The 23,002-nt window shown below is 49.4% G+C and overlaps 1 protein-coding gene and 1 long non-coding RNA gene across 6 annotated transcripts in view; one reads left to right on the forward strand and one right to left on the reverse strand.

The window, feature by feature from the left end:
- LOC102547853 (uncharacterized) overlaps nucleotides 1-13,957 on the forward strand; it is a 97,972-nt gene extending 84,015 nt beyond the window's left edge. For 3 of the 4 annotated variants that reach the window (XR_010055867.1, XR_001840326.3, XR_010055868.1), the window contains 2 exons: nucleotides 12,288-12,484; nucleotides 13,689-13,957. This is a non-coding gene — a long non-coding RNA (uncharacterized LOC102547853). Of the gene's footprint in view, nucleotides 1-12,287; nucleotides 12,485-13,549 lie in introns of all 4 variants that reach the window. The other variant, XR_005490530.2, reaches the window with a different exon arrangement.
- The window catches only part of Sdk2 (sidekick cell adhesion molecule 2), a 277,637-nt gene that overhangs the window by 102,225 nt on the left and 152,410 nt on the right, over nucleotides 1-23,002 (reverse strand). For both annotated transcript variants that reach the window (NM_001413325.1, XM_006247693.5), the window contains 3 exon segments: nucleotides 3,119-3,252; nucleotides 10,704-10,851; nucleotides 20,672-20,778. In NM_001413325.1, coding sequence (NP_001400254.1) covers nucleotides 3,119-3,252; nucleotides 10,704-10,851; nucleotides 20,672-20,778 — 389 coding nt within the window.

A 23,002-nucleotide genomic window follows, 5' to 3' on the forward strand; every position in this document is an offset into this window, starting at 1 on the left:
ATTTTAGCTAATTTACATTTAATTAAAACCGGATTCCCCAATCCAGTTATTAGAACACTTTTAAGTAGAAGTGGAGCAACTTGGACGTACGGCTATACCTTTACGGCTGTAAATCTGATGAAATCTAAATACGGATCACGTATTTCAGATGAAGATTTAGCATTCAAATTGAGATGCGCTTCAAGTGTAAGGCACGCAGAGATTTCACAGACTTAGCACGCAAAAAAAAAATCTGATGTAAAATATCCTGCTAATATATTCTATATTGATGGCATGCTAAAAGGATATTTTGGATACACTGGGTTAAATAGAACACATTAATAAAATGAATTCTGCTTATCCCTTTTCACTTTGCGAAAAATGAAGTGAGCCTCGATGTGGTGGTGTGTGCCTGCAGTCCCAGCACTTGAAAGGTGGGGACAGGTGGGTAGGGAGTTCAAGGTCATTCTCAGCTACACAGGGAGTTCAAGGGCTATGTGAAATTCTGCCTCGAAACAAAACAAAACAACCCCCCCCCAAACCAACCCCAGAAGCCAAAGACATATCCAAATAAATAAAACACATAAATAATATAAATGAATACAAATGGGACCATTGGAAAAATTTAAGATCATATGTGGGGCTCATATTAGTAGTTTATTTTGTTCTATATTACTTTTCCATGCAGTAGCATGTGTCTGATCCGTGTGTGTGTGTGTGTGTGTGTATGTGTGTGTGTATGTGTGTGTGTATGTGTATGTGTGTGTGTGTGTATGTGTGTGTGTATGTGTGTGTGTGTGTGCGTGCATGCGTGTGTGCGTGTGTGTCCGTCCGTCCGTCCGTTAGATAGATGTAGACTTTCAGGACTGTGATACTGGGTGCAATTTTGGGATCACCAATGTGATTCTTTCCTTCTCCATTTCCAATGAGCAGGACTCCCCCAAGGGATGCTTCGAAGCTGCTGAGCTGGAGGGAGCAGGGAGTTTGATGGGGAAAGAAGGGAGGGGAAGGAGGAGGAGGAGGGTGTGGCTTCCAGCCAGGTAACAGGGGAAGCTGAGCTGCTGGTGGGCGGAGTGGCAATTGCTCTCACAAACTGCCTGGCAGGCAGGCTGGGGGACCATGTCAGTGCAGGCACAGGGTTTTGAAGTGCAGTCACTCGTGGGAGGGAGATTAGCTAAAAATCAGCCGAACTGGGCGTTGATCACAGCTGAGGATATAGGAATGGAGGGTTTTGGAGTGAAAGAGACTGGCAGGTGGGTGGGCCTGAGATGGAGGCAGAGGGAGACAGAGGGGCTGGGAGGCTTCTTTGGGATGGCTGGAAGGCTGGGGTGGCTTGAAGTAGAACAGAAGGTGACCAAATGGGCTGCCTTGATCCTTAAGAGGAGGAGCTGCGTGCTGGAGGACCAACACAGAGGAGGGCTCCCTGACCGTGGATCGGGGGTAAACTGAGGCACTCAAGAAGGTCCCTGGATTTAACTTGGATAACTCACTCTGTGGGTTTGTCTGCCAGTGTGTGTGTGTGTGTGTGTGTGTGTGTGTGTGTGTGTCCTTCTTTCCCTCCCCATCTCTCTCTGGGACAGGATCTCATTATATAGATAAGGATAGTAGCCTGGTTTACACAATGAGAGGTCCTCCTACCTCTGCCTTCTGAGTCTCCAGTGTCTCAGGCTGACCTCACACTTGCTGTGTAGCCAAGGATGACCTTGAACTCGTGATCCTCCCGCCCCTACCTCCTAAACGCTGGGATTCCATGCTTTTGCCACTACATCCAATTTTATGTGGAGCTGGGGATAGACACCAGGGTGTGTGTGTGGTGGTCACCTAACCACCACAAACCTAGTCTGACACTCATTCTAAAAAAAAAAAAGATATTTGGGTCCCAAGGGACTCTGAGTGACCTTATCACTGAGAAATCGATAGGAAAACAGCCCTGCTTGCTAACGAATTCCTGGTTCATGTATAAACAGCCCCATAAACAGCCCTGGCTCAGGTCAATGTCAGAGGTGTCATCCATGATCGTCACTGGTCAGTATAAAGAGTGAATTCTCCTCCCCAGCTTCAGATTTCTTCCCAGAAAGATGGGAAATTGGCTTGGAGGAAGGAATCAACTGGGTGTTCAGAAAGGAGTCCTGTTGGAGCTCAGAAGGCCCGGGGTGGGGTGTAGGAAACAGCAGAGGCTGGGAATGTTCTAGAAACTGGCAGACAGAAGCTAGGCTAAGACCGGGCAGAGGCACTCAACTTGCCACTGATGGATGCGTATGGGTGTGGTACAGTTGGTGAATGAGATTTGTATTTGGGAAAGGGAGTCACACAGATGTGGAGTACTCGAACATCTAGCTCCCCCAGCTTGCAAGGCACTCAGCTGCTTCAGGAAACGGAGGTCTCGTTCCTCAACTTGGATTTGGTCTCCCAGCTTAGGAGGCACCCTGGGCCATCTGTCCTGTCTTCTCTAGCCTGAAGTTAGGTTCTGAGGGGGCAAGGCCAGTCTGGTGGGCAGAACCAGACCAGGGGTGACAGCCCTGCTCTAGTCTCAACGGAAGGAGAGATGTCATAGGGTAATGTCGGGCTGAGCTCTCGTGCCTCTGTTTCCTAGGAAGCCATGTAGCTGAAGGTGGGCAGAGGTAGAAATTTGGGGAAGAGCCTGCTGACAGAAATGTCTGGCTGCAGGCGGAAACAGCACTTTTATGTGCCAGCTGGGCAGACGGTTAGTGTGCGTCTCTTAAAATTGAGCTTCCGATCTCCCTGGGCGCTGGCTCCATCTGCACCTGAGCCTGGGGTGGCTGGCGTCCACCCACACATGTGAGCACACACTCCCTCACGTGCCTCTACCTTCCTCTAGCCTCCAGTGGACATGTTAGTGCTTATAATAAGCCTAGCCGTTCCTGGAGCTGTGTCTGCAACAGAAGTTCCTTCTAGAACCCCACTTCCCCCTGCCGGTGACCTTCACTGGTTTCCCTTACCTTGCCCCTCTACTCGGGCTGTGGCTCCTCCTCCTCTGGAGACAGCCCCACCCCTCCATCCTGAGCTCTACCTCCCTTACTACTCCATCTTCCCAACAGCCCCCTGGAGCCCCATTCCTGAGATTTAATGACCCACTGGTTTCTGCTCAGTGATGGTCCCCAGTCCTGCGCTTACTTACTCTCCACAGCGAGAGTGATGGGCTGGCTGGTCTTGTTGTCTCCGTTCTTGTCATTAACTGCCTGCACGTAGTAGCGGCCAGCATCAGGAGCCACCGTGGACAGGATGACCAGGGTGTTCTCCAGCGTGATGGCTCTGAGGAGAGACAAAAGATTTCTTTTGGACAGGAGCCCAAAGGTCTTGGAGGCAGGCTGTGTGACAGCAGGGTCTGAGGTAGGTGGTTTGATTATATTTGCTCCTGGAGCTGGGAAGAGGAGAGCAGCCTCCAAGAGGGCCTCCAGCTCTACCCCAGCCATTTACTCCTAAAACCCAGTGGCAGTGTTTACAGAGAATCTACCATGATTGGGGTGGTGCCCGTCACGTCCCAACTGTCCACTCCCTGAGGCTGAGGCTTTTTCAGAGCACACCCCATGGTCAGGTCGGGGGCATTTTTGCTGACTCTCTTGGAATTCTTTTCCTGTCCATGTCATAGCCTTGGTGGCTCTGTGAGTTCGCCTCTCCCACAGAGTGAATGAGTGATTGACAATGAATGAGGAGTGACAAGAATGATTTCAGGAATGAAGTCCAGGATCAGTGCACATGCATGTGCTTGTGTGCGCATGCGCATGTCTGCATTGCATGTACCTGCGTGTGTGCATGTGTGCATAGGCCAGAGGTCAACCTCAGTGGTCATCCTTGTTTGTTGACACACGGTCCATCACTGTCCTCGAACTCACTGGTACAGCTAGACGAGCTGGCCAGTGAACCCCAAAGGTAACCTGTCTCTTTCTCCCCACTGTTGGGGTTACAAATACAACCAAACCTCTACACCCAGGTTCTGAGGATCAAGTTCAGGTCCTTGTGTTTGCAGGACACTTCATTATTTTTAAAAAGATTTATATATGTGAGTACACTGTCACTGTCTTCAGACACACCAGAAGAAGGCATCGAATCCCATTACAGATGGTTGTGAGCCACCATGTGGTTGCTGGGAATTGAACTCAGGACCTCCGGAAGAGCAGTCAGTGCTCTTAACTGCTGAGCCACCTCTCCAGTCCTGGTAAGCACTTTATATATGAAGCCATCTCTTTACCCCTGGGATTGGCTGCTTCCAGTTTAAGCAGACTCAGGCCTTGGTGGGTCTGGCCTGAATCAGCAGACTTCTGAGGGCCATACCCCTCTGGTGTCCTCACCGGGGATCAGTTTCTCTTTCCCCTTGTGAACTGGGCTGGTCCAGAGGGTAAAATCGGATGGGCCGTTTGTTCAAGGCTGCTTCCCTTTCCCAACTCTCATCACAAGATCAGCAGGCAGGAAAACCTGGAGCTGGGGTGCCCCTTAAATGGGTGTGCAGTAGTTCTGGAGTGCTGCCCACACCGGCTCTGCCCAGCCTCTCTTACCCATTCTCCTGATGACAAACAAAACCATTAGTTTGCCAAGTCTGTCTCTGGATTGTAATACGATGTGCCCGAGACAGCTGTTAAACATCCTTAATGTTAGTTTAACAAGGACAAATCCAGTTGAATTCTCTTCAAATTTTCCCATTAGGTGAATGTTACAGAGTTTTAAACAGGCTCTCAGATAAACATCCTCGCTAATGTCTCTCTGGCCCAGCTCTCTCCTAAGCGGGCTGTGCCGTCCCCACCCCCTTGCTCCTGATTTTGGGGCTTTTCAGGCTGGGAGTCCTCACACTATCAGGGGGAGTTCTGGGTAGTAGGGTGGCAAGCTCTTTGGCCCCAATGCTTAGGGACACTAGTGATGCTCTATTTTCTCACAGAGAGTTCTTTTTATCTTTAGCTAATGAGTCGGGAATAAGATAATAGCCAAGCTAGTACAGTGTGTGTGTGTGTGTGTGTGTGTGTGTGTGTGTGTGTGTGTGTGTGTGTGCTGGGACTTGAACTCAGGACCTCTGGAAGAGGAGTCAGGCCAAACATATGTATGTATGTTTATGTGGGTCCACGCACATGTGTTGTATGTGAAGGCCCAAAGACCACCTTGGGTGCTATTCCTTAGGTGCTGTCCACTTTGAGACTGGGTCTCTTACTGCTCTGGTCCTCACCAAGTAGGCTAGGCTGGGAGCCCTAGGAATCTTCCTGTCTCTACCTCCCTAGTATTGGGATTACAAGTGGGAGCCCTCCCATGCTGTGCTAGGATGGTGTTCACATCTGTTTTTAGGCTCACAAGACAAGCACTTTACCAACTGATCCATCTCCTTAGCCCCATAGCCCTCATGTGGCACAGTCTGGTTTGGGATGAAGGGACTTTCAGGGTATTGGGGTTGTGTAGATCCCCATGCTAAGATATATTAAATGTCAGTGGGATTGGGATGGTGACTGTCTTCCCATCTGAGGGTCCCCTTGTCTCACCTAGGGCCCTTGTCCTTAGATGTGGATTGTGGAGCAGGGAGCTGTGAGTTGGGAGAAAGATCTGGGCTGTGTAGGGTGGTGGGGCTCTGGTGTGTGGCTCTGGCCTCTGAGGATCAGGTGCTTCCCCCCATGCTGTCTGGGCCCTGTCTCTTTGTCCTTGGAAAGGTGGAAGACAAGATTCGCTAAGACTCATGGTTGTCTTTGTCACTTGGTCCTCGGTAGCAGAATAGCCCACAGCCAGTCCTCACCCTCATAGCCCTCTCCTGGCACAGTCTGGCTTCAGGATGGAGGGACTCTCGGGGCACTGGGCTCATGGAGATCCAGCTCCTGGAGTCACTGTACTGTGGAGACAGGTCACACAGAGTTTCCAGGGGACCCACTCTCTGGTCACCCACCTGATCTGCACCAGAGAAAGAGCCCACCCCAACTCTTCCAGCCTCGACTGGGAAGACCCCTGATTCCCATTCTCAGCTTCATTCATCCTTTGTGTGTGTTATGACTGAACATCTCTGTATGCCCCTCCCTACCCCACAGCCCTGGGGGTTTGGATAGCTCATTTTGTGTGCAGAGTAATAGAGGAGGGGATTATTCATGAGCAAAGAGAGAGATTTTAGGAATGGGTTGAAGATTCTGAAACAGAGTTTATGCCTAGAACAGAATTTGTGCCCTGCTTCTGTCCTTATAGGGAGTTTTCTAGATGCGCATAGTGTTTGACACATGGCGGGAGTGGTGGTTTTGCTAAGCTAATGACAAACAGATGACGGAATAGCACACAGAAGACAGTGACTGATCACATGTGACTCTTGATTTGCAGCTGCTCTCTGTGGACCCTTTAGGATTTCTGGACAGCCAATTGCCACAACTGTGGAAGAGCATCATTCACGAGGTGCAGTAGAGGCCAGGACTTCTGCTCAGTGGGCATCCTTCGAGGCCCTGGATGCACACCCCCTAGAGAGCAAGCCGACCATGGCCATCCCCATGGAAGGCTGAGTGCTACGACCTCGATGTTGCTTTGAATGTCTTCCCCAGTGTTAATGAGTTGAAAGAAGTCTGGTTCCCGTTATGAGGCAGAAAGAGGTGAGGGACTTCCTGACCTTAGCATTTAAAGGTGGGACTGTAGGGGCTGATTAGGGTTGGGTGAGGTCATTAAGGCAGATCCCCATGATTCTCTCTCACACACACACACACATACACACACACACACACACACACACGCACACGCACACGCACACGTGTATGTGCATGCACATGCTCACTTCTATGTTATAGTTCTAGTCATATGATGCCCTGTACCACCTCATGACTCTGACCATGACCAGAAAGGTCATGTATATCTAATGGCCCTTGAACTTGGACTCCCCCCAGAGCCAGGAGCCAAAGCACAGCTCCCTTCCATGCTTTTTAACTTAGTCGGACTGTGGGTTGGTGCAGTTAGTAATGGAAAGTGGACTAAGACGCTAAGACCTGTCTGAAGGGGACCCTTAAGCTGCTTCTCTTGGAGGAGGCTGTGGTTGTTGGGCAGCAGATACAGTTCTGCATCTTCCTCATCTGTATCTTCCTCATCTGCATCTTCCTCATCTGTGGTGGGGTGGGCTGTGTGGTCACCTCACGGGAGCTCCTGTATCATCCTTGAGCAGTTCCCTCTGTTGGAGCAGGGTGACTTTGGGGACCAGTTTTGGTGGTGGCAGAACTCTGGTGACCCAGGTTTCAATGACTGCGTATAGAAGCAATCTTCCAGTCCACTGCTCTAGGTCAGAACTTGGATGGGTAAAAACCGTTCCTTCTATGGTTTCAACTCACTGGAATATGGTCGACTGGTGACTGTGGCTGACATTGCCTGTGGCTGGCCTTGCTGTACCAGCACGCTAGCCTAGAAGCCAGGGAGTCTGAGAGACACAAGATATGGGAAGCCATAGGGCAGGGGGTTCAAGTTCTGGACATGGAATGGAACAAGAGGCAGAGGCTTTTTTAACTTGTCACCTTGACTCTGTCAGGAGGGAAGAAAGAAAGTCCTCGGGCTCTCCAGCCCTGTGCATGTTGACTGTCCCTTTTAGGTAACAGTGAAAGGGTGCAATGCCTTATTTCCAGTACGCCCACGGCATCCATCCTGCTGCACCATATACGTACTCACACTGGGAGAAGCTGGGAGGAAGAACTCAGAGTAGGGCACCAATAGAAAAATCTCACTAATAGCCTTCGTAGGAGAGGCTGAGTCCTCTACTCTCCCCCTTCACCATGATTGGCAGGCTCTAGCTCCATCTCCAGTTTGCTTCTCTTTCAGTCAGCACCCCTCCCCATCCCCCCTTCTCAGCTCCGAGAGTACCGGATTCATAATTTAATTAAGGAGAGAGTAAGCTGTCCTAGAGTGTGCCCAGAGCTCCCAGTGTGTGACTCTGTTAGGAATCGTGTCCCCTTTCAACAGCAGGCTTGGGGCCAATCTGCAACCTGCCTGGTAGTGAGAGGCACTCTGTAGATAGTGGAGTCTTTCATGCTGTGCACTGCCTGCCGGTAAATAGCACTTATCAGATATTGAGCACTGGCACACAGACACAGGGGACTTGCTTCCAGGGAGCCTTCCTGCTCACCTATGAATATTAATTCACCGTAATTACCAAAATGAAACCACTCCGGTGCTCCACCACAAATTTGGTAAACGTGTTTATGAAAATGGGCGGGAGCGGTCACGGAGAGGGAGTGTACAGGCACACACATGCACTTGTGCAGCCAAGGTCGTTCTATCCCGTTGGCACCAGGGGCAGGTAGAGTAGAGGATGGGAAGGAGAAAAAGATGCAGAATGCTCTTAGGAAAGTGACCACAGGAAAGAGCCTGAAGCTAAGGATTGATCTACCTCTGCAAATGTATTAGGTGAGTGCCGCCCTGCCCTCTATCACAGTCGGGGCAGACAGTACTAATCAAACCATGATGTTCTTTCCCATAAGTGTGGATGGAGCCTCAGACTTGTTTCCAGCGCTGAGTTCCAGGCAGTCACTGCCAATAGATTAGCCTGCAGGATGCCTTCCTGGATACCCCTGGGGTCCAAGAGCTGCACTCAGAAATGGAATTGGGATTCACTGACACGTCCCAATACCTGTGTGCTAGAGCACCGTCCCTTCCACAATGTGATGTCAACATCTGCATGATGGGCGATCCATTTAGCTGGCTTTATTGAGTTTTAGGCCCAAGGGCGGGGTGCACTTTGACTCACTGGGTAGCTGTCCACCTGTTCACCCATAACACTCCATCCTCCATCTTGCTGGGTACCCACGCTGCCTGCTGGCCGATGGCCTAGTGGTGTGGACACAGAGCGCCTTCTGTCTGAGTTCTGCATGTCGTGGTTCCTGTCAATGGGATGTGAGTAGGGGTTTGAGGAGTGTCTTTCCTCTCTGAAATATCCGAAGAATATGCTGGTGCTGTCTGGCTAAAGGACAAGGCCTGTGCGCTATGACCGAATGACCTGCCACCAAGCAAAAGGCCATCCCAGGACAGTCAATAAAAGACAACCATGAGCCCAACCACGAGAAGCACCTTGCCTTTACACCAACTTAAGCCACCATCTTCACACTCCTAAGCAAACACAGCTGATATCCCTTACTGAGCTATTGAGGTGTTTTGTTACACAGCTACATTGTGTCTGTAGGTGTCTGATACACATTGACGATGGTTTTCTTTTCTTTTCTTTTCTTTTCTTTTCCTTTCTTCTCTTTTCTTTTCTTTTCTTTTCTTTTCTTTTCTTTTCTTTTCTTTTCTCTTTCTTCTGCTTTGTTTTTTCAACACAGCTTCTCACTGTACAGCCCTGGCTGTCCCGGAACTCATTCTGTAGACCTGGCTGGCCTCGAATTCAGAGATCTGCCTGCCTCAACCTCCCAAGTGCTGGGATTAAAGGCTTGTGCCACAAAGCCCAACTCTGAGAAAGGTTTTCCAATTCCGGCTGCACAGCGGAATCAAACAGGGAGTTCTAAAAGATTCTGACAGCCAAAGAGCATCCCATTTAAATTGAATCAGAGTGCCTTAGGCAAGAACCTAAGGATTGGTTCATTTCGAAGCTCTCACGGGGGGGCCAGATTGAGAGTGGCTGTGTCAGGATCAGCTCTATGAAACACGTCGCTGACTTGTGTCTGTGTGCTTGCCTGCACATATGTCTCACAGAAGGCACAGATTATCTTGGCTCGGCAGCTAGGAGGGATCTGGAAAAGTAGTTAAACCTCAGGTTTATAGTTGCTGTGGGATAAAGTCAGCTGTCTTGCAAGGCTGTTGTGAGAGTTGAGCACTGAGCAACGAAGTTGGGAATGCATAGTCTTGTGATAGGAAAGAGATTAAGACAGAGAGCCTCTTTCCTCACAGGCTGAAGCAGGGGACGTGTGTGTGTGTGTGTGTGTGTGTGTGTGTGTGTGTGCGCACACATGCTTAGCACAGTCCTGAGAACTTAACTCCATCCTACAGCCTCTGAAGTTGCTTCGACTGTGGAACTTGACGTTCCCAAAGGAAAACCTTTCCCAGCTCCCTCTGCTCCCTACAGACTAGGGTGGAGGGACCCGGGGAGCTCTGTGTAGTCTGCACAGGTCACATGTTGTAGCCAGGTGGGGCAGGTTGGAAGAAGGTAGCCTTTGTCCAGTGAAGGGAGGGTAGGAGTTGAGAGGAGAGCCTGGGCTAGCTCTAGACAGTGGGCAGCTCAGGAGGAAAGCATGGTAGCTGCTGGGGCCTGCCTGTGGGGGGAGGGTAAAAGGTATTGGCTTCACTGCTAAGCCCACAGCTGAGGCCAGGGGAAGACAGAAGGGTCTTTGTGCGTGCTGAAAGGGTTGTGTGTGTCTATTCCAGCCTTCCCCGGCCACAGCAACACCTTGCAGTCCAAACACACAGAGCAAGCCCCGTCATACCCGCCAAACGTAAACACGTGCACACACCCACCCCAGTCACGGCCTGAGTCCTGGGCCTGTTACTATGGCAATGGTGCCTTTGCATGGGCATGTTTGGGTGTCTCAAATCCTCTGGGAGCAGACATATTCTCAGGTTCAGTGTGGAGGCAACGCCCTGGTTCTTGCACGCATGTTCCAAGAAAACCCCTCATAAACCAAACTTCTCTCACCACGCAGGGGAGTGCCCAGCTTGGCTGTGTTACAGAATGGCTGAGAAGTTTCTATAGGGAGGGCCCTCCTTAGCCTTTGGAGACTCCATCTGGCCCCGGATCTCTGCCCCCTACCCCGACCAGCTTCCTCCCAGTCTAGTCAGAGTAGGGCCTTCCTTACATCCGGCTGCTGGGCGGGATCTTGCGTCCGTCACGGAACCAGGTCACCTGTGGCCGGGGGAAGCTGGAAATGCGTGGTGCTTTGATGACAGCAGCTTCTCCGTGGGACACGCTCTGGTGTTTCTCGCCTTCCTCGAAACTCCCCATGTCTGTAGGGAGGGGAGATGCAGAGGTCAGAAGGTCAGTCCAGTCTCAGGGACTGGCTGGCAGAGAAAGAATATCGTCAAGGGGATGATCATGAAGAAAGGCCACCTCCCTCGGAGTGTCCCACGTCCCATCAGGTATATCCAATCCATGCCCTCCCCGGGGTTGCATGCATTCCTGGACAGCTATGAATATAGTCTGACATCATAGATGATACAGTCTCTCTCAGGGCATGATATTGAACACTTCTGCCAGCAGTCTGTGTGAGGCGTCCTGCTTTGACATTTAGGTTTTGTGTAATTTGGACCCATGTATCCTTGACTCAATTGATTTAGCCAACAGCCACGAAAGGCTTATTATTATTTCACACATTTTACCAACGGGAAAAAAACCTGCTCGGACTGGCTCAGCTAAGTTAATTAACCTGTCTGAGGTCATACCACTAGCAAGGAACAGAGGCAGGATTTGAACTCAGACCCTGAGCTCTTGAATTAGGATGCCCTTTCCCCTTCCCTACCCAGCAGGACTAATTCAGTACAGCAGGGGATTAGGCTGTGGAGTCTTGGGACTGGACCTCTGTGCCCTTAGGCAGAGGGAAGGGTGCAGGTCAACATGTGAGCCTCCGAACATAAACATCCCACTGATCTTTTTAAAAGTGTGCTTGGCCCTCGGCAGGTAATTGGAGACATTGCTCCTGGCCCCGCTCTTCTATGATCCAGGAGGAAAACCGAGAATTCAGAAATCACAGGGGTGGGTCTTCTGGTCCCACGCTTGCCTGCCTGCCCGCCCGCTGGGCTGGGTGTGTGTCATTGAGACGCCAAGTGTGATGCATGAGGACACAGCACAGGTACCCTGGGTGCCTTGAGGGAAGCTTTGAGCCTGCCCAATCAGTGATGAGCATCCATGCTCACCTGTGACAATGCTTGGCTGTGTGTCTCCAGTACCAGGGTTAAAAAATGCTGTTGGGGTTGGGGATTTAGCTCAGTGGTAGAGCTCTTGCCTAGCAAGCTCAAGACCCTGGGTTCGGTCCCCAGCTCCAAAAAAAAAAATGCTGTTGGCATCCCTACCCCAAAGCTTACCATTTCATTGGTATGGTGCATGGACGGGGATACCCCAGTTAGTCCCCCACGCCAGTCCCCCCTCTAATCTATTACTGTGACGTGCTTAGACCTAGGCTCGCCAGACCAGCACACCTATATGTACCGGGAGTTCAGACTATGGCTTCTAGGGCCTTAGTTTCTCCTTCACCCAGGGTCCCCTCCCTAACCATGAAGACACATGTCCTACAGAGGCAGAAACTGTCAACTCCTAACACCATGGCCTCTTCTTCCTATCCTCCATCCACCTGCTCCTCCCGGACCTCCTGTTTTTCCAGAGGTGAGAGCTGGAGTGGATTGGATTCTGGCACCAGTTTGTTTGTTTTTGTTTTTTGGTGTCTCAGGCTCCAGTCAAATTTGAGGATTGCTGTGTTGACTGAAGGCAGCCCTGGGCTCTTCTACCCCATCACAGACAGAGTCACCGGGGACTTGGCGAGCCACCAGGATACTCCCTACCTCCCACTCTCCCAGGTCATGGGAGACCCCTTGGGACACGCGTGCGTCTCTGGGACCTGATTCCGCTGCTGCGGCACACCTAGATGTAAGTCTGTTAACATTCACGCTCATTTTCTCCAGCCTGGACCTGACCTTCTTAGACTCCCTGATCCATTGGCGGCTCATCTAACCGTGACTATGGCTTCTCTGCGAACAGCTTCCGTGTTTCCAGCTCCAACACGTCCCTGGGCTCCAAGGCACCATTCCCAACAGTCTGCTGGGAGCGAGTTGGGGTGGGTGTGGGTTGGGTGTGGGGTGAATGGTGGGGGTGATGGGGCAGGGAGACCTCGCTACCTGCTCTACTTTTTGTGCCGTTTAGTGCCCTGTATTGCCCTTTACCCCAATTGCTTGAGCTCAAATCGTTGGAGTTCTTGTCGTTTCCTTCCCCATGTCCCACAAATTGTCCTTAGCTCCTTCCTTTGGGTGCTGTTTCATGGACCAAGCCCTCCCCCATCCCTCACATTAGCCCATTCCTTCAGCCACTTACTCCCAGTCTACATCACCCAACCCCCACCCCATACACTGTCGTGTGTGTGTGTGTGTGTGTGTGTGTGTGTGTGTGTGTGATTCACTTAGAGCCTATGCAGTCTACTTATTACCCAGGAAGCTCTAGGCCCTCTTTGCCTGTATTCAAGTCCTTTCTAACCAGACCGCAAGCTGTCTTCCTTCCTTCTATGCTGGTATCTCTATGCCATGAGTGACATATGCCCTACTTCCCGTTGTTGGGTTTTGTTTTTGTTAAGTACCTACCTAGAAGCCACCAGGTGAGCCATAGCTCACCGTAGTACTCCGGCTCTCCAGCATCCTGCATAATGGAACCAACTTAATGTTTTAAGAGCCAAGAGCTGCTAACAGTCCTTTCTTAACTTTAGCAGGCACTGTATAGATTTGGAGACTTCAAGGGTCAAGTTCAAATCCTAGCCCCATGGGCCCCAGAGTCTTATTGACCTTGTGGAACTATAATTTTCCCTCTTCTGCAAAAGCAAAACATAAGGGTGCCTTCCTCACGAGCTGTACTCAGGAAGTGAGATGGTGTGTATTTGCCAGATTGCGTCTTCCCAAAGGTGCCTGAATCAATATTTATCCCCCTTCCCACATGCTCTTATTATAGTGTGACTCATACTTCTCCTACGTATCCCTTGAGTCTTGAGTGCTTAAGACTACTCTATCAATAGAACATGCTGGAAACAACTCTTAAAGGTGAAGAAGCTACTCAAGGGAGACACCATCTACCTGGTTCTACTTGACAGATACCCACCCATAGATCCCAGCCACCATGTCGTGAGGAAACTCAACTGAGTGTGCATCGGAACACCTTGCTGGAGGAGCCTCGAGGCTCCCAGGTGCTTACCACCAACACTGGATTCCTGAATGAAACCTGTGAATTCACTGACAGCATTTGTGTCGACCACGGAGATCTCGGTTACCACCATGCAGGACTGGCTGTGTTTTGTCCCCAATGTGCCCTGTCCAGACTCCAGACTCACGGACCACGTGAGCATTAAAATATTTCTCTGCACTGTGGTGTCTTGGGGTCATTTGTTCTGCAGTCATAGAGACGGGAAGAGTGTATAAAATTGCCAAATAAGTATATCTAATATTTTCAGCATTAAAATGCTGGGATCCTGTATATTTTTCATGATTTAGTGTAAACATTACCTCCTCAACAAAGATTATCCCAAACCAGCCAAACAGAGTGAAAACCTAGCATTTGCCCTGTGCTGGGTTTCTTTCCGGACAGACAGTGCATGAGTCATCTCACTTGAGCCTCCGATAATGTGACAGGCTAGATTTTAATAAATACGAGTTTCTAGTTGTTTATTAATTTCTATTACTTGGCTCTATCTATAAAAATATCACATCAATAAATCATGCTGATTTCAGTTCTTATAATAATTTTTCTCCATTAAAAAAAAACTTTCCACAGAACTCAGAAGATAGATTTAAACAATTTAAAGCAATTTCATGATAATGGTGTTTCCTTCTCTCCACTCTCTCTTGTTTTATTGGCTCCATTTGGTTTTCAGGGAAATGAAGGTTCATGGAGATGAAGCGGCTGATTCAACATTAGGCACTTAGGGTCTAGCATAGTGCCACCTCCCTCTGCACATCCCCCCACCTCAACCTGGATCCACGTTCTCCGCAGAAACCCGTGCTCTTTCCTACCTCCTCCAAGGTGATCAGCATGGAAAGGCACCTGGAGATTGTCGTATTCAGAAGCAATAGGTCCTTGCCCTGCCTAGAACCACCAGCTCCTAATGGAGCCTTACTGTGTGTCAGACGGACCCTGTGGAGGTCCCGATGAAAGCGAGAGCTCATACTGCCCTTACAGGGGACAGGGACACAGCTCCCAGCATCCAGATGTTGACACACAACAATCTGTACCTCCAGTTCCAGGGGATCTGGTGCCCTCTCCTAGTCTCTTTGAGTTTGTGCATTCACATGGTATCATAGACTCACATGGGGGCACATCACACACACACACACACACACACACACACACACACACACACGTTCATACAATTACAAAAAAACACACTTTAAAGTAAAGATAGACCTGGCTATTGAGCTTGCAATCTGGCTCAGCAGACAAGCCTACAAGTATGTGTTTAGTGGCATCTGTGACAACTGCTGGGAAGGACAGGACAGAGCAAAATCTTCCTTATGCTGGTGTGTGTGTGAGGCATCTTTCAAGCTGAGACAAATAAGTGCTAGTGTAGTTAGGTGTGTGTGTGCATGTGTGTATGTGTGTGCACATGTTTATGTGTGCACATGTTTGTGTGTGCGCATGTATGTGTGTGCACATGTGTGCTCATGTGTGTATGTGTGCATGTGTGTGAGCATGTATGTGCACATGTGTATGTGTGTACATTGTGTATATGTGTATGCATGTATGCTCACGTGTGTGTGTGTGTGTGTGTGTGTTGTAAGGAAAAACGTGACAGGGTAGGGCAGAAGGAAAGGGTATAGATGGCAAGCGAAAGGTCAGTAGGGCAAGGTTCCTGAATGAATGAGAGATGGAGAGGGCTGCGTGCCACCTCCCTCTGCATGGATGGATGGAGGACTGTGTTGATGTGGGGTGGGTAGATGAAAAGGGAGAAAGGGATGGAGGGATGGATTATTGAATCATATATATGTTTATGTTTCCATGTACATATGCTGTTTGTATGTATGACTGCATGGATTGTATGTGGCTATGTATGGCTGTTTTATGTATAGGTGGATGGCTGTGTATGTGGAGAAATGTATATATGTAGAATACACAAACATGTGTGTGTGTGTGCATGCATGCATGCATGCATGCATGCATGTGAACATGTGTATGATGGCCAGATGGTTGAATATATGCATATATATGTAAAGTATATATATGTATGTGCATGTATGTCTATTACATATATGTGTCTCTTTCTACACAAACATGCATGTGTATGTGTGTGTGACTGTTTATTACATGTGCGTCTCTTTCTACACAAATATGCATGTGTATGTGTGTGTGTGAGTGTCTATTACATGTGTGTGTCTCTGTCTCTTTCTACACAAACATGCATGTGTGTGTGTATATGTGTGTAACGGGCTGGATAGTTAAATATGTTTTCACATGTGTGTGGATGGTTGTGGGTGGGCACGAATCTATGTTTACAGTAGGGTGGGTGGAGGAAGGAGAGGCTTGGGTAGCCTTGGTCTCTATCAGAACAGACCCCATCTTCTATCCCCCTCTACTTCACAGAGTTCCTACCTCACTGTGACTCCCAGGTCCCAGGCATCTGTCACAGGAGCTCTAGGATCTGCTCAGAGAGCCCTGGCCCAAGCGGGCAGCACCCACTGTATACATCAGCACTGTATACATGTGCTGAACTGACGAAGGAGAGGCTACTAAGGAGGCCAGCCTGCCAGTGCAGGAGCTGGGCTGAGGAAGGGAGGACAGGCTGGGTCCAGGTCCCCTGAGGACTTTCCTCACTCTCTTTGCTAACTCTCTAAATGCTGCTAATTCATCTACGCGCCCACCATATTATGCCCTGCAGGGCCTATCCCATCTTCCAGATAATCTCCCCCAGAGCAGAGGACTGTGGCCTGAGGCACAGCAGGCTGTGGCCTGGAGCTCACTCTTGATGTCTTTGTTAGAGCTCAAAAGGGCCCATTGGGTAAGAATTCTGCTGTGGAGTACATCATCTCTGCACTTACTTACCTTTAAATGGTGAGATGGATCATGCATATGAAAATGAATATAATTATATGTATAATTTGAAGAAAACAGTCAACACCCCTGTCTGTACCACAGCATCCAGCACAAAAGTTTTGGCCCTGTGGGCATTTGGTTTCCCTCCCCTCACTCTCTCCCCATCCTGTTCTGCTCTCTTTAGGGCTAACCTCTCTTTGGAATGCTGGGCCATCTACTTATATGTCCTCACAAATAGTGTTACTCAGCGTTTCATGGCTAATTCAATCTAATTTTAAACAATCATTCCTGCGTTATTACTCTGTGGTTTCTTGTGACTTTTTGGTAGGGGAAGAATGTGTTTTTGTGCCCCCCCACTCTGTAACCCTAGCTTTGAGGTCAATCAACTTTACAGTCGCCTGGTACTCTCTGGGTCACATGGTGCTGATGCTGTGCACAGTCCCTCATGGCCCTCTCAGGACACAGACTCTGGGGAGACCTCATTCCAAAGAGGCAACTGCTGGTTGGAAGGCTGTGCCACCCACCACTCTCCAAAATCTCACCAATTTACCAGTTATAGAGGTGTATCCCCCTCACACTTGGGCTGGTTGGACTCTGGGTTTTGAGAGTTGGGTGCACATGGCCAAGTATCTCCTTGTGGTTTTCTGCATTTATTATGAAAACAACACCCCTCTCTCTACCAGACCCTATCTCAGCTCTGCCACAACCATCAGCGACTTTCAGTTCATTTTGAGCACAGCTTACCGTGCCATACTCTATCCCAAAGGTCCCTCCCCCCACCCTTTTGTCTGGTGCTCTCTGTTGCTCTCAGTCTCGTCCAGTCACCCTGGCCTCAGACCCTCTAGGATACCACAGGGCCTTTACCCTGACTGTTCTCTGGCTTGGGGTGTTCTTCCCTTCTGTGTGGCCCACCCACCTTCCTAGTTCTATATCCTTACTGGCCATTCTCTGTTACCTCCCCCTTCCCAATTCCTCTCACATGGCTCCATTTTTCTCATAATACATTGCATTCATTCATGGGCCATATATAATTATAGTATGATATGATACGATACAATGTTATATTGTATACTATGATACAATGTTATATACTATGATAGTGCTATTTTATATACGACAATACAATGTTCTATTATATACGATGATACAATGTTATATCATATTAACAGACTGCTAAGCCCTCCTGGAGACAGGATCTTCTCGTGTTTCATCACAACCTGGCACATTTGGGGATGCAGTGGGACACTCCACAGCAATCGCAGTTATTTATGTTTTAAATTTTTCTCCAGGCAGGGTACTGCCATGTTTCTGAGGTTGGCCTGTAGCTCACTGCATCCCTCTGATCCAGAGTCCTGGGCACAGGGATGGCAGCCATGTACCGCCACACCTGGCTCCCTGTAACCATCAGTAATGGATGCTCATGGCAAACCTGTCACATTGCCCCAAGTAGCTGCCCGGTTCCCGCTCTCACACCCTTTATCTGCACTCATGCTGTAGATGGGAAATGAGGAAAGGTAGGCTGATCAGATGCATTTCAGTGCCACCCCAGTCCTAGTGACTACAGAAGGGCCCCGAGCCCCACTCTGAATGAGTAGTTTGCAGCATGCCAATAACAAGAGAAGTGGATCCCTTCCTGGGACAAGCAGACACTTGCCATGCCACTGTCTGGTTGAGCTTGGCATTGTGGGATGGGATGAGACGGGATGGCAAGTTCCATTGTGTCGGCAAGGTCTAGGGAAGGGGAAGAGGGCAGGTGAGGGGAGCAGAGAGGCCCTGAATGTGGTAAAAGCTCAGGGAATCCTGAGTCTGAAGAACTTTCCAACCTCCTGGCCATTCATTCTACTGCTCCGTGGCAGGAATTTATGGCAGCTTTAAAACTACAAAGAAGAGATTCTGAGTGGGGCCAGGGAGGGGGCTGGGTCAGGGAGATGTTTTATTGACTTGCCCTAATTGCTGTAATTAAAAACACGTAAAGAATCTTTTTTTTAAAAAAAGAAACGACTTTGCCATTAGCATCAGTTGTTAGACAGCTGCCTTATTAATTTCTCATTAGAACACAAGTCACCAGCCCTCTCTAGGGAGGGCGGGAGCTGGGGTGGGGTGTGTTAGTTCTAGGATCCCTATAAAAACCACTGGGAGCAAGCTGCCTGAGGTCACAGGACCCAGTTTCTCTCCTGCCCCTGCTGCCCCCAGGTGGGCACAGTAGACAAGGGAGGGGGTTGGAAAAAACACCAGGTACCCCTCGCTCTCAGAATGGTGTCCCAGTGCAAGGAGACACATAGAGACAGACAGACGGATGGATGGATGGACAGACAGACAGACACAGGTTGACTGACAGAGAAAGCTGGGAGAGCGTGTTCTCTCCTGCAATCAGATGAGAAAGCAGGCCAGGCCAGATCTACGTATACCTGCAGATGCATGCACACTGACACCTGTGAGCCCAGGCTACACAGTCATAGATATACCTGTGCACACATTTACACACACAAATCTATGCAATGCGAGGACACATGCCTGCATAAACATGTGTACTGCCATGTCGAGGCACATGTATACGTGCGCATGCTGGCACACAGACATAGTCATTCTCCTTACACACATGAACCAAAAGGCAGATCGACCTTTATGAATACATTGGAACATGTGCGTACACTCACGTGCGCATGGGCATGCAGCCTCTCTCTGGAGGTTTCCCAGCTCCATCTGCCCACAGGACTCTGGGACATGATGAGAAGTTAGTGTGTCTAACTCATAGTCCATGGGCTGCATGTGTCGTAGGATAGTGTGGCCAACATAAAGTCAGAATCATACTTCAAGCATGAGGTGTGTGTGTGTGTGTGTGGTGTGTGTGTGTGTGTGTGTGTGTGTGTGTGTGTGTGTGTTTCTTTTATAATTTGAATGCATGGTTTTTGAGAGTGAATTTTACAGATGACAATATTATGTCAAAATGTCACAAGATGGGTTTGCCTGGTGTTAAAGGAAGATGCCTTGTGGCCTCCTCCATCCTGTGCTGTCGGCTTCCTGAAATCAGTGTTGAGATTCAGGCTTTGCTTCTAGGGTGTCAATGGAGTTGCCTTTAATGCTGCCTTATGGACTGGCCTGTCCTCCACTTTCGATTATGGCTGCTTTCTCTAATTATCACACACACTCGTTGACAGCACAACGAGGTTTTCTGAGCGCTTTCCACCCTCGACTTCTCTCCCACAGTGACCTCTCTCCGTTATCCACTCGCTGTTACTTTTCAGAGGTAGGTGGCTTTTCTGGTAAAACTCCAGCACTCATGAAGCTTCCCCAGACCTCTCTGACCACCAATGTGTCATTGACCAGCTTAAAAGAGCCCTCAGTGTGTCCTCTTTGCAGTAAGAAGCAGGTCCTTCAGGAAGCATCAGGTCTGAGGAAGGGATGCTGAGCGCTGGCTGGGTGGTAGTGATCTCTGGGGGGGGACCTAGATTTCTCACACTGTCCTCCCTCCTTATCTCAGAAAACCTCTCTGGGCTTTGACGGTGCCAGGTAGAAGAGGTCAACCACTGAGGGCTTAGTGATGACCCTCTGCCCCCTTGGTACTTCTGTGAGCCCCACTACATCATTCCCTGCCCCTCTCATAGGGTGAGGCGTCTTGAGACATCTCCCAGTACCTCTTGAAGGTAATGGAAACTCAATCTGGAGGGCACTAAAGTCAAGGCTACCGTTGCTCCCACTGAATGAGCTAGAGGATGACAGAGTCAGGTCATGCTTTTCTGATACACAGCGCCAGGGAGTGCTTGACTATCCGGCCTTGCCACAGAGAAACGCTATATGGCATTATGGAGCTCCCATGCTCTCTAGGGGCCTTGGTTCTACCAGGTGTAACAAAAAGGATTGGCCCAGGGGTTGGGGATTTAGGTCAGTGGTAGAGCGCTTACCTAGCAAGCGCTAGGCCCTGGGTTTGGTCCCCAGCTCCGAAAAAAAAAAAAAAAAAAAAAAAGGATTGGCCTGGCCGTGTAGGAAGAGCTCCGTTGACTTACAGCAGTGGGAGAAAGCAAGGGTATTGTCCTGGTCCCCCATTGTACTCACAAGCCACCTGGACCTCAGTCTGCCGCTGTAGCAGGGCCCCCATCCGGTTACGCACGATGCAACGGTAGAAGCCAGCGTGGGTGCGGTCCAGGCTGGTAATCATGTACCTGGGGGACAGATGAGATAGCCAATTAAGTAAGGTAGGGGTTTTCAGAGGTGTAGAGGTCAAGTTGGGCTTGGGCTCAAAGGTCATGGGGTCACCATATTCTCAATGATTAGAGGAAGCTCTTGGGCAGTGTCCTGGGATTCCAGCAAGGTCTTTATCAATAAGATTTGGTCCGTCCCACAGGCCAGAGGGCTTTGCTCATCAGCTGTGTAGGATTCAGTTTAAAGTCTTTGATTCTACCTATGGCCACGTCTCCATGCCCATAGCCACGCCTCCCTGCCAACAGCCACGCCTCCCTCCCAATGGTCACGCCTCCCTGCCCATGGCCACGCCTCCTAGGCTTCTCTGTTAGAGGCTGTTGTCCCCTCCCGCTTATGACTCATTGAGAAAGACAGGAACATTTGGTTTTTGGCCAGGTGCAGAGTTGTGTTGTAAGTATTAATCAGAAGAGACAGGTGAGAGAAGCAGGAAAATTTACACATCTCCCCAAGTGTTCTCCCTCAGCTCTTCCCTTACGCTACGTACAGTGCTGCACAGTGGAGCTGGGGACAGAGCCTCCTGAGCCAGAGGACTTGGCTCTCACCCATATTCCTGACTCAGTGCCAAACCCTCAGTCAGCGCCTCAGGCACTTGTCACCCTCAGAACCACAGAGCTGACACTGGTGGGCAGGTGGCTGGAGAGCAGGCATGTGGCAAACTTGCTTTACAGAGAGTCAGGACGGCTGCGGGACAGGGAAGGGGCTCCTAATGGTGAAGCACTAGGCACCCGGGGACTCTCCGGTGTTGATGGGAATGGCAGCCCTGAGAGATTTCCTTTTGCATTGTTCTCAGAAGAAAGAGGACTTAGGATCCTTATCTTCTTCCAGTTCTCAGGGTCCTTGAGTTTGTCCAGCTACCTTGATGAACAATTTCAAAACCATCTATTTCCAGGGTAGGCCAAGACTGGGATGTGGTAGCTCACTCCTAGGAGTTGCCAATTTTATAAGAGTCAGAGTCTGAACCCAGTCTGCATCTGACATCTGTTGGAGGTCTCTAAGTGGGCTAGAAAGGAAGCAGTTACAGACGGGACCATATCCCTTAGGGGCCATCCTCTTCCCTCAAACCCATCTAACTGCTGGTTTGCTGGGCTGGATCTTGGAGCCAATTTCCCTTCTACTTCTGACTCATCTTTCTTTGTGTCTCAGGCATTGTCACAGCTACCATTATCAGCACCATCACCACTGTCACCATCACGCCTGTCACCATCAGAACTGTCACCGTCACCACTGGCATCATCACCACTATCACTGCATCATCATAACTACCATTACCACCACCACCACCACTGTCACCACCACAATCACCACCATCACCATCACCACCACCACCACCAACATCATCACTACCACCATCACCACCACCATCGCCACCACCACCACCACAGTCACCATCATCACTACCTCTAGGGTTATAACCATCACCAATATCACTGTCACCATTATCATCATCATTCACCACTACCATAATCACCACCATCACCACCACATTTTCACTGTCATCACAGTCACCTCCATCACCATCATCTCCATCATCATTGTCAATGCCACCATCACCATAACCATCACCACCATTGTGATTATTACCATCACCATCACTTCTCCTCACCATTGCTGTCACTGTTATCATAAACACTTCACCACTATTGGCACCATTACATCCTTGCCATCTCTATCCTCATCATCACCATCATTACCACTATCAGTACCAACATCTCTACTGCAACCACCGTTTCCGTAATCAGTACCCCATCATTATTATTTCTATTGTTAACCTATTATTATGGTGATCACCATCTTCTCCATCATTGTCATCCCATTGCTATCACCACATTACTATTATCACCATCACCATCACTGTTAAGACATCACAACCATCATCACTGTTATGACATCACCACCATCATCACTGTTATGACATCACCACAACCATCATCACTGTTATGACATCACCACCATCATCACTGTTATGACATCACCACCACCATCATCACCATAATGACACTACCACCATCATTGCCGTTATGACATCATCACTACCATCACCACCATTATGATATCACTATCATCATCATCACTACCACCACCATGATCATCATCATCTCCGTTGACATCATCACAATTGCTATCTTCTCCTCCCCCAACACTACAATGTCACCATCATCATTACCTTCCCAATGATGGCATCAT

The sequence above is a fragment of the Rattus norvegicus genome, chromosome 10 (genome assembly GCF_036323735.1).
Source record: "Rattus norvegicus strain BN/NHsdMcwi chromosome 10, GRCr8, whole genome shotgun sequence".
Classification (NCBI taxonomy): Eukaryota; Metazoa; Chordata; class Mammalia; order Rodentia; family Muridae; genus Rattus; species Rattus norvegicus.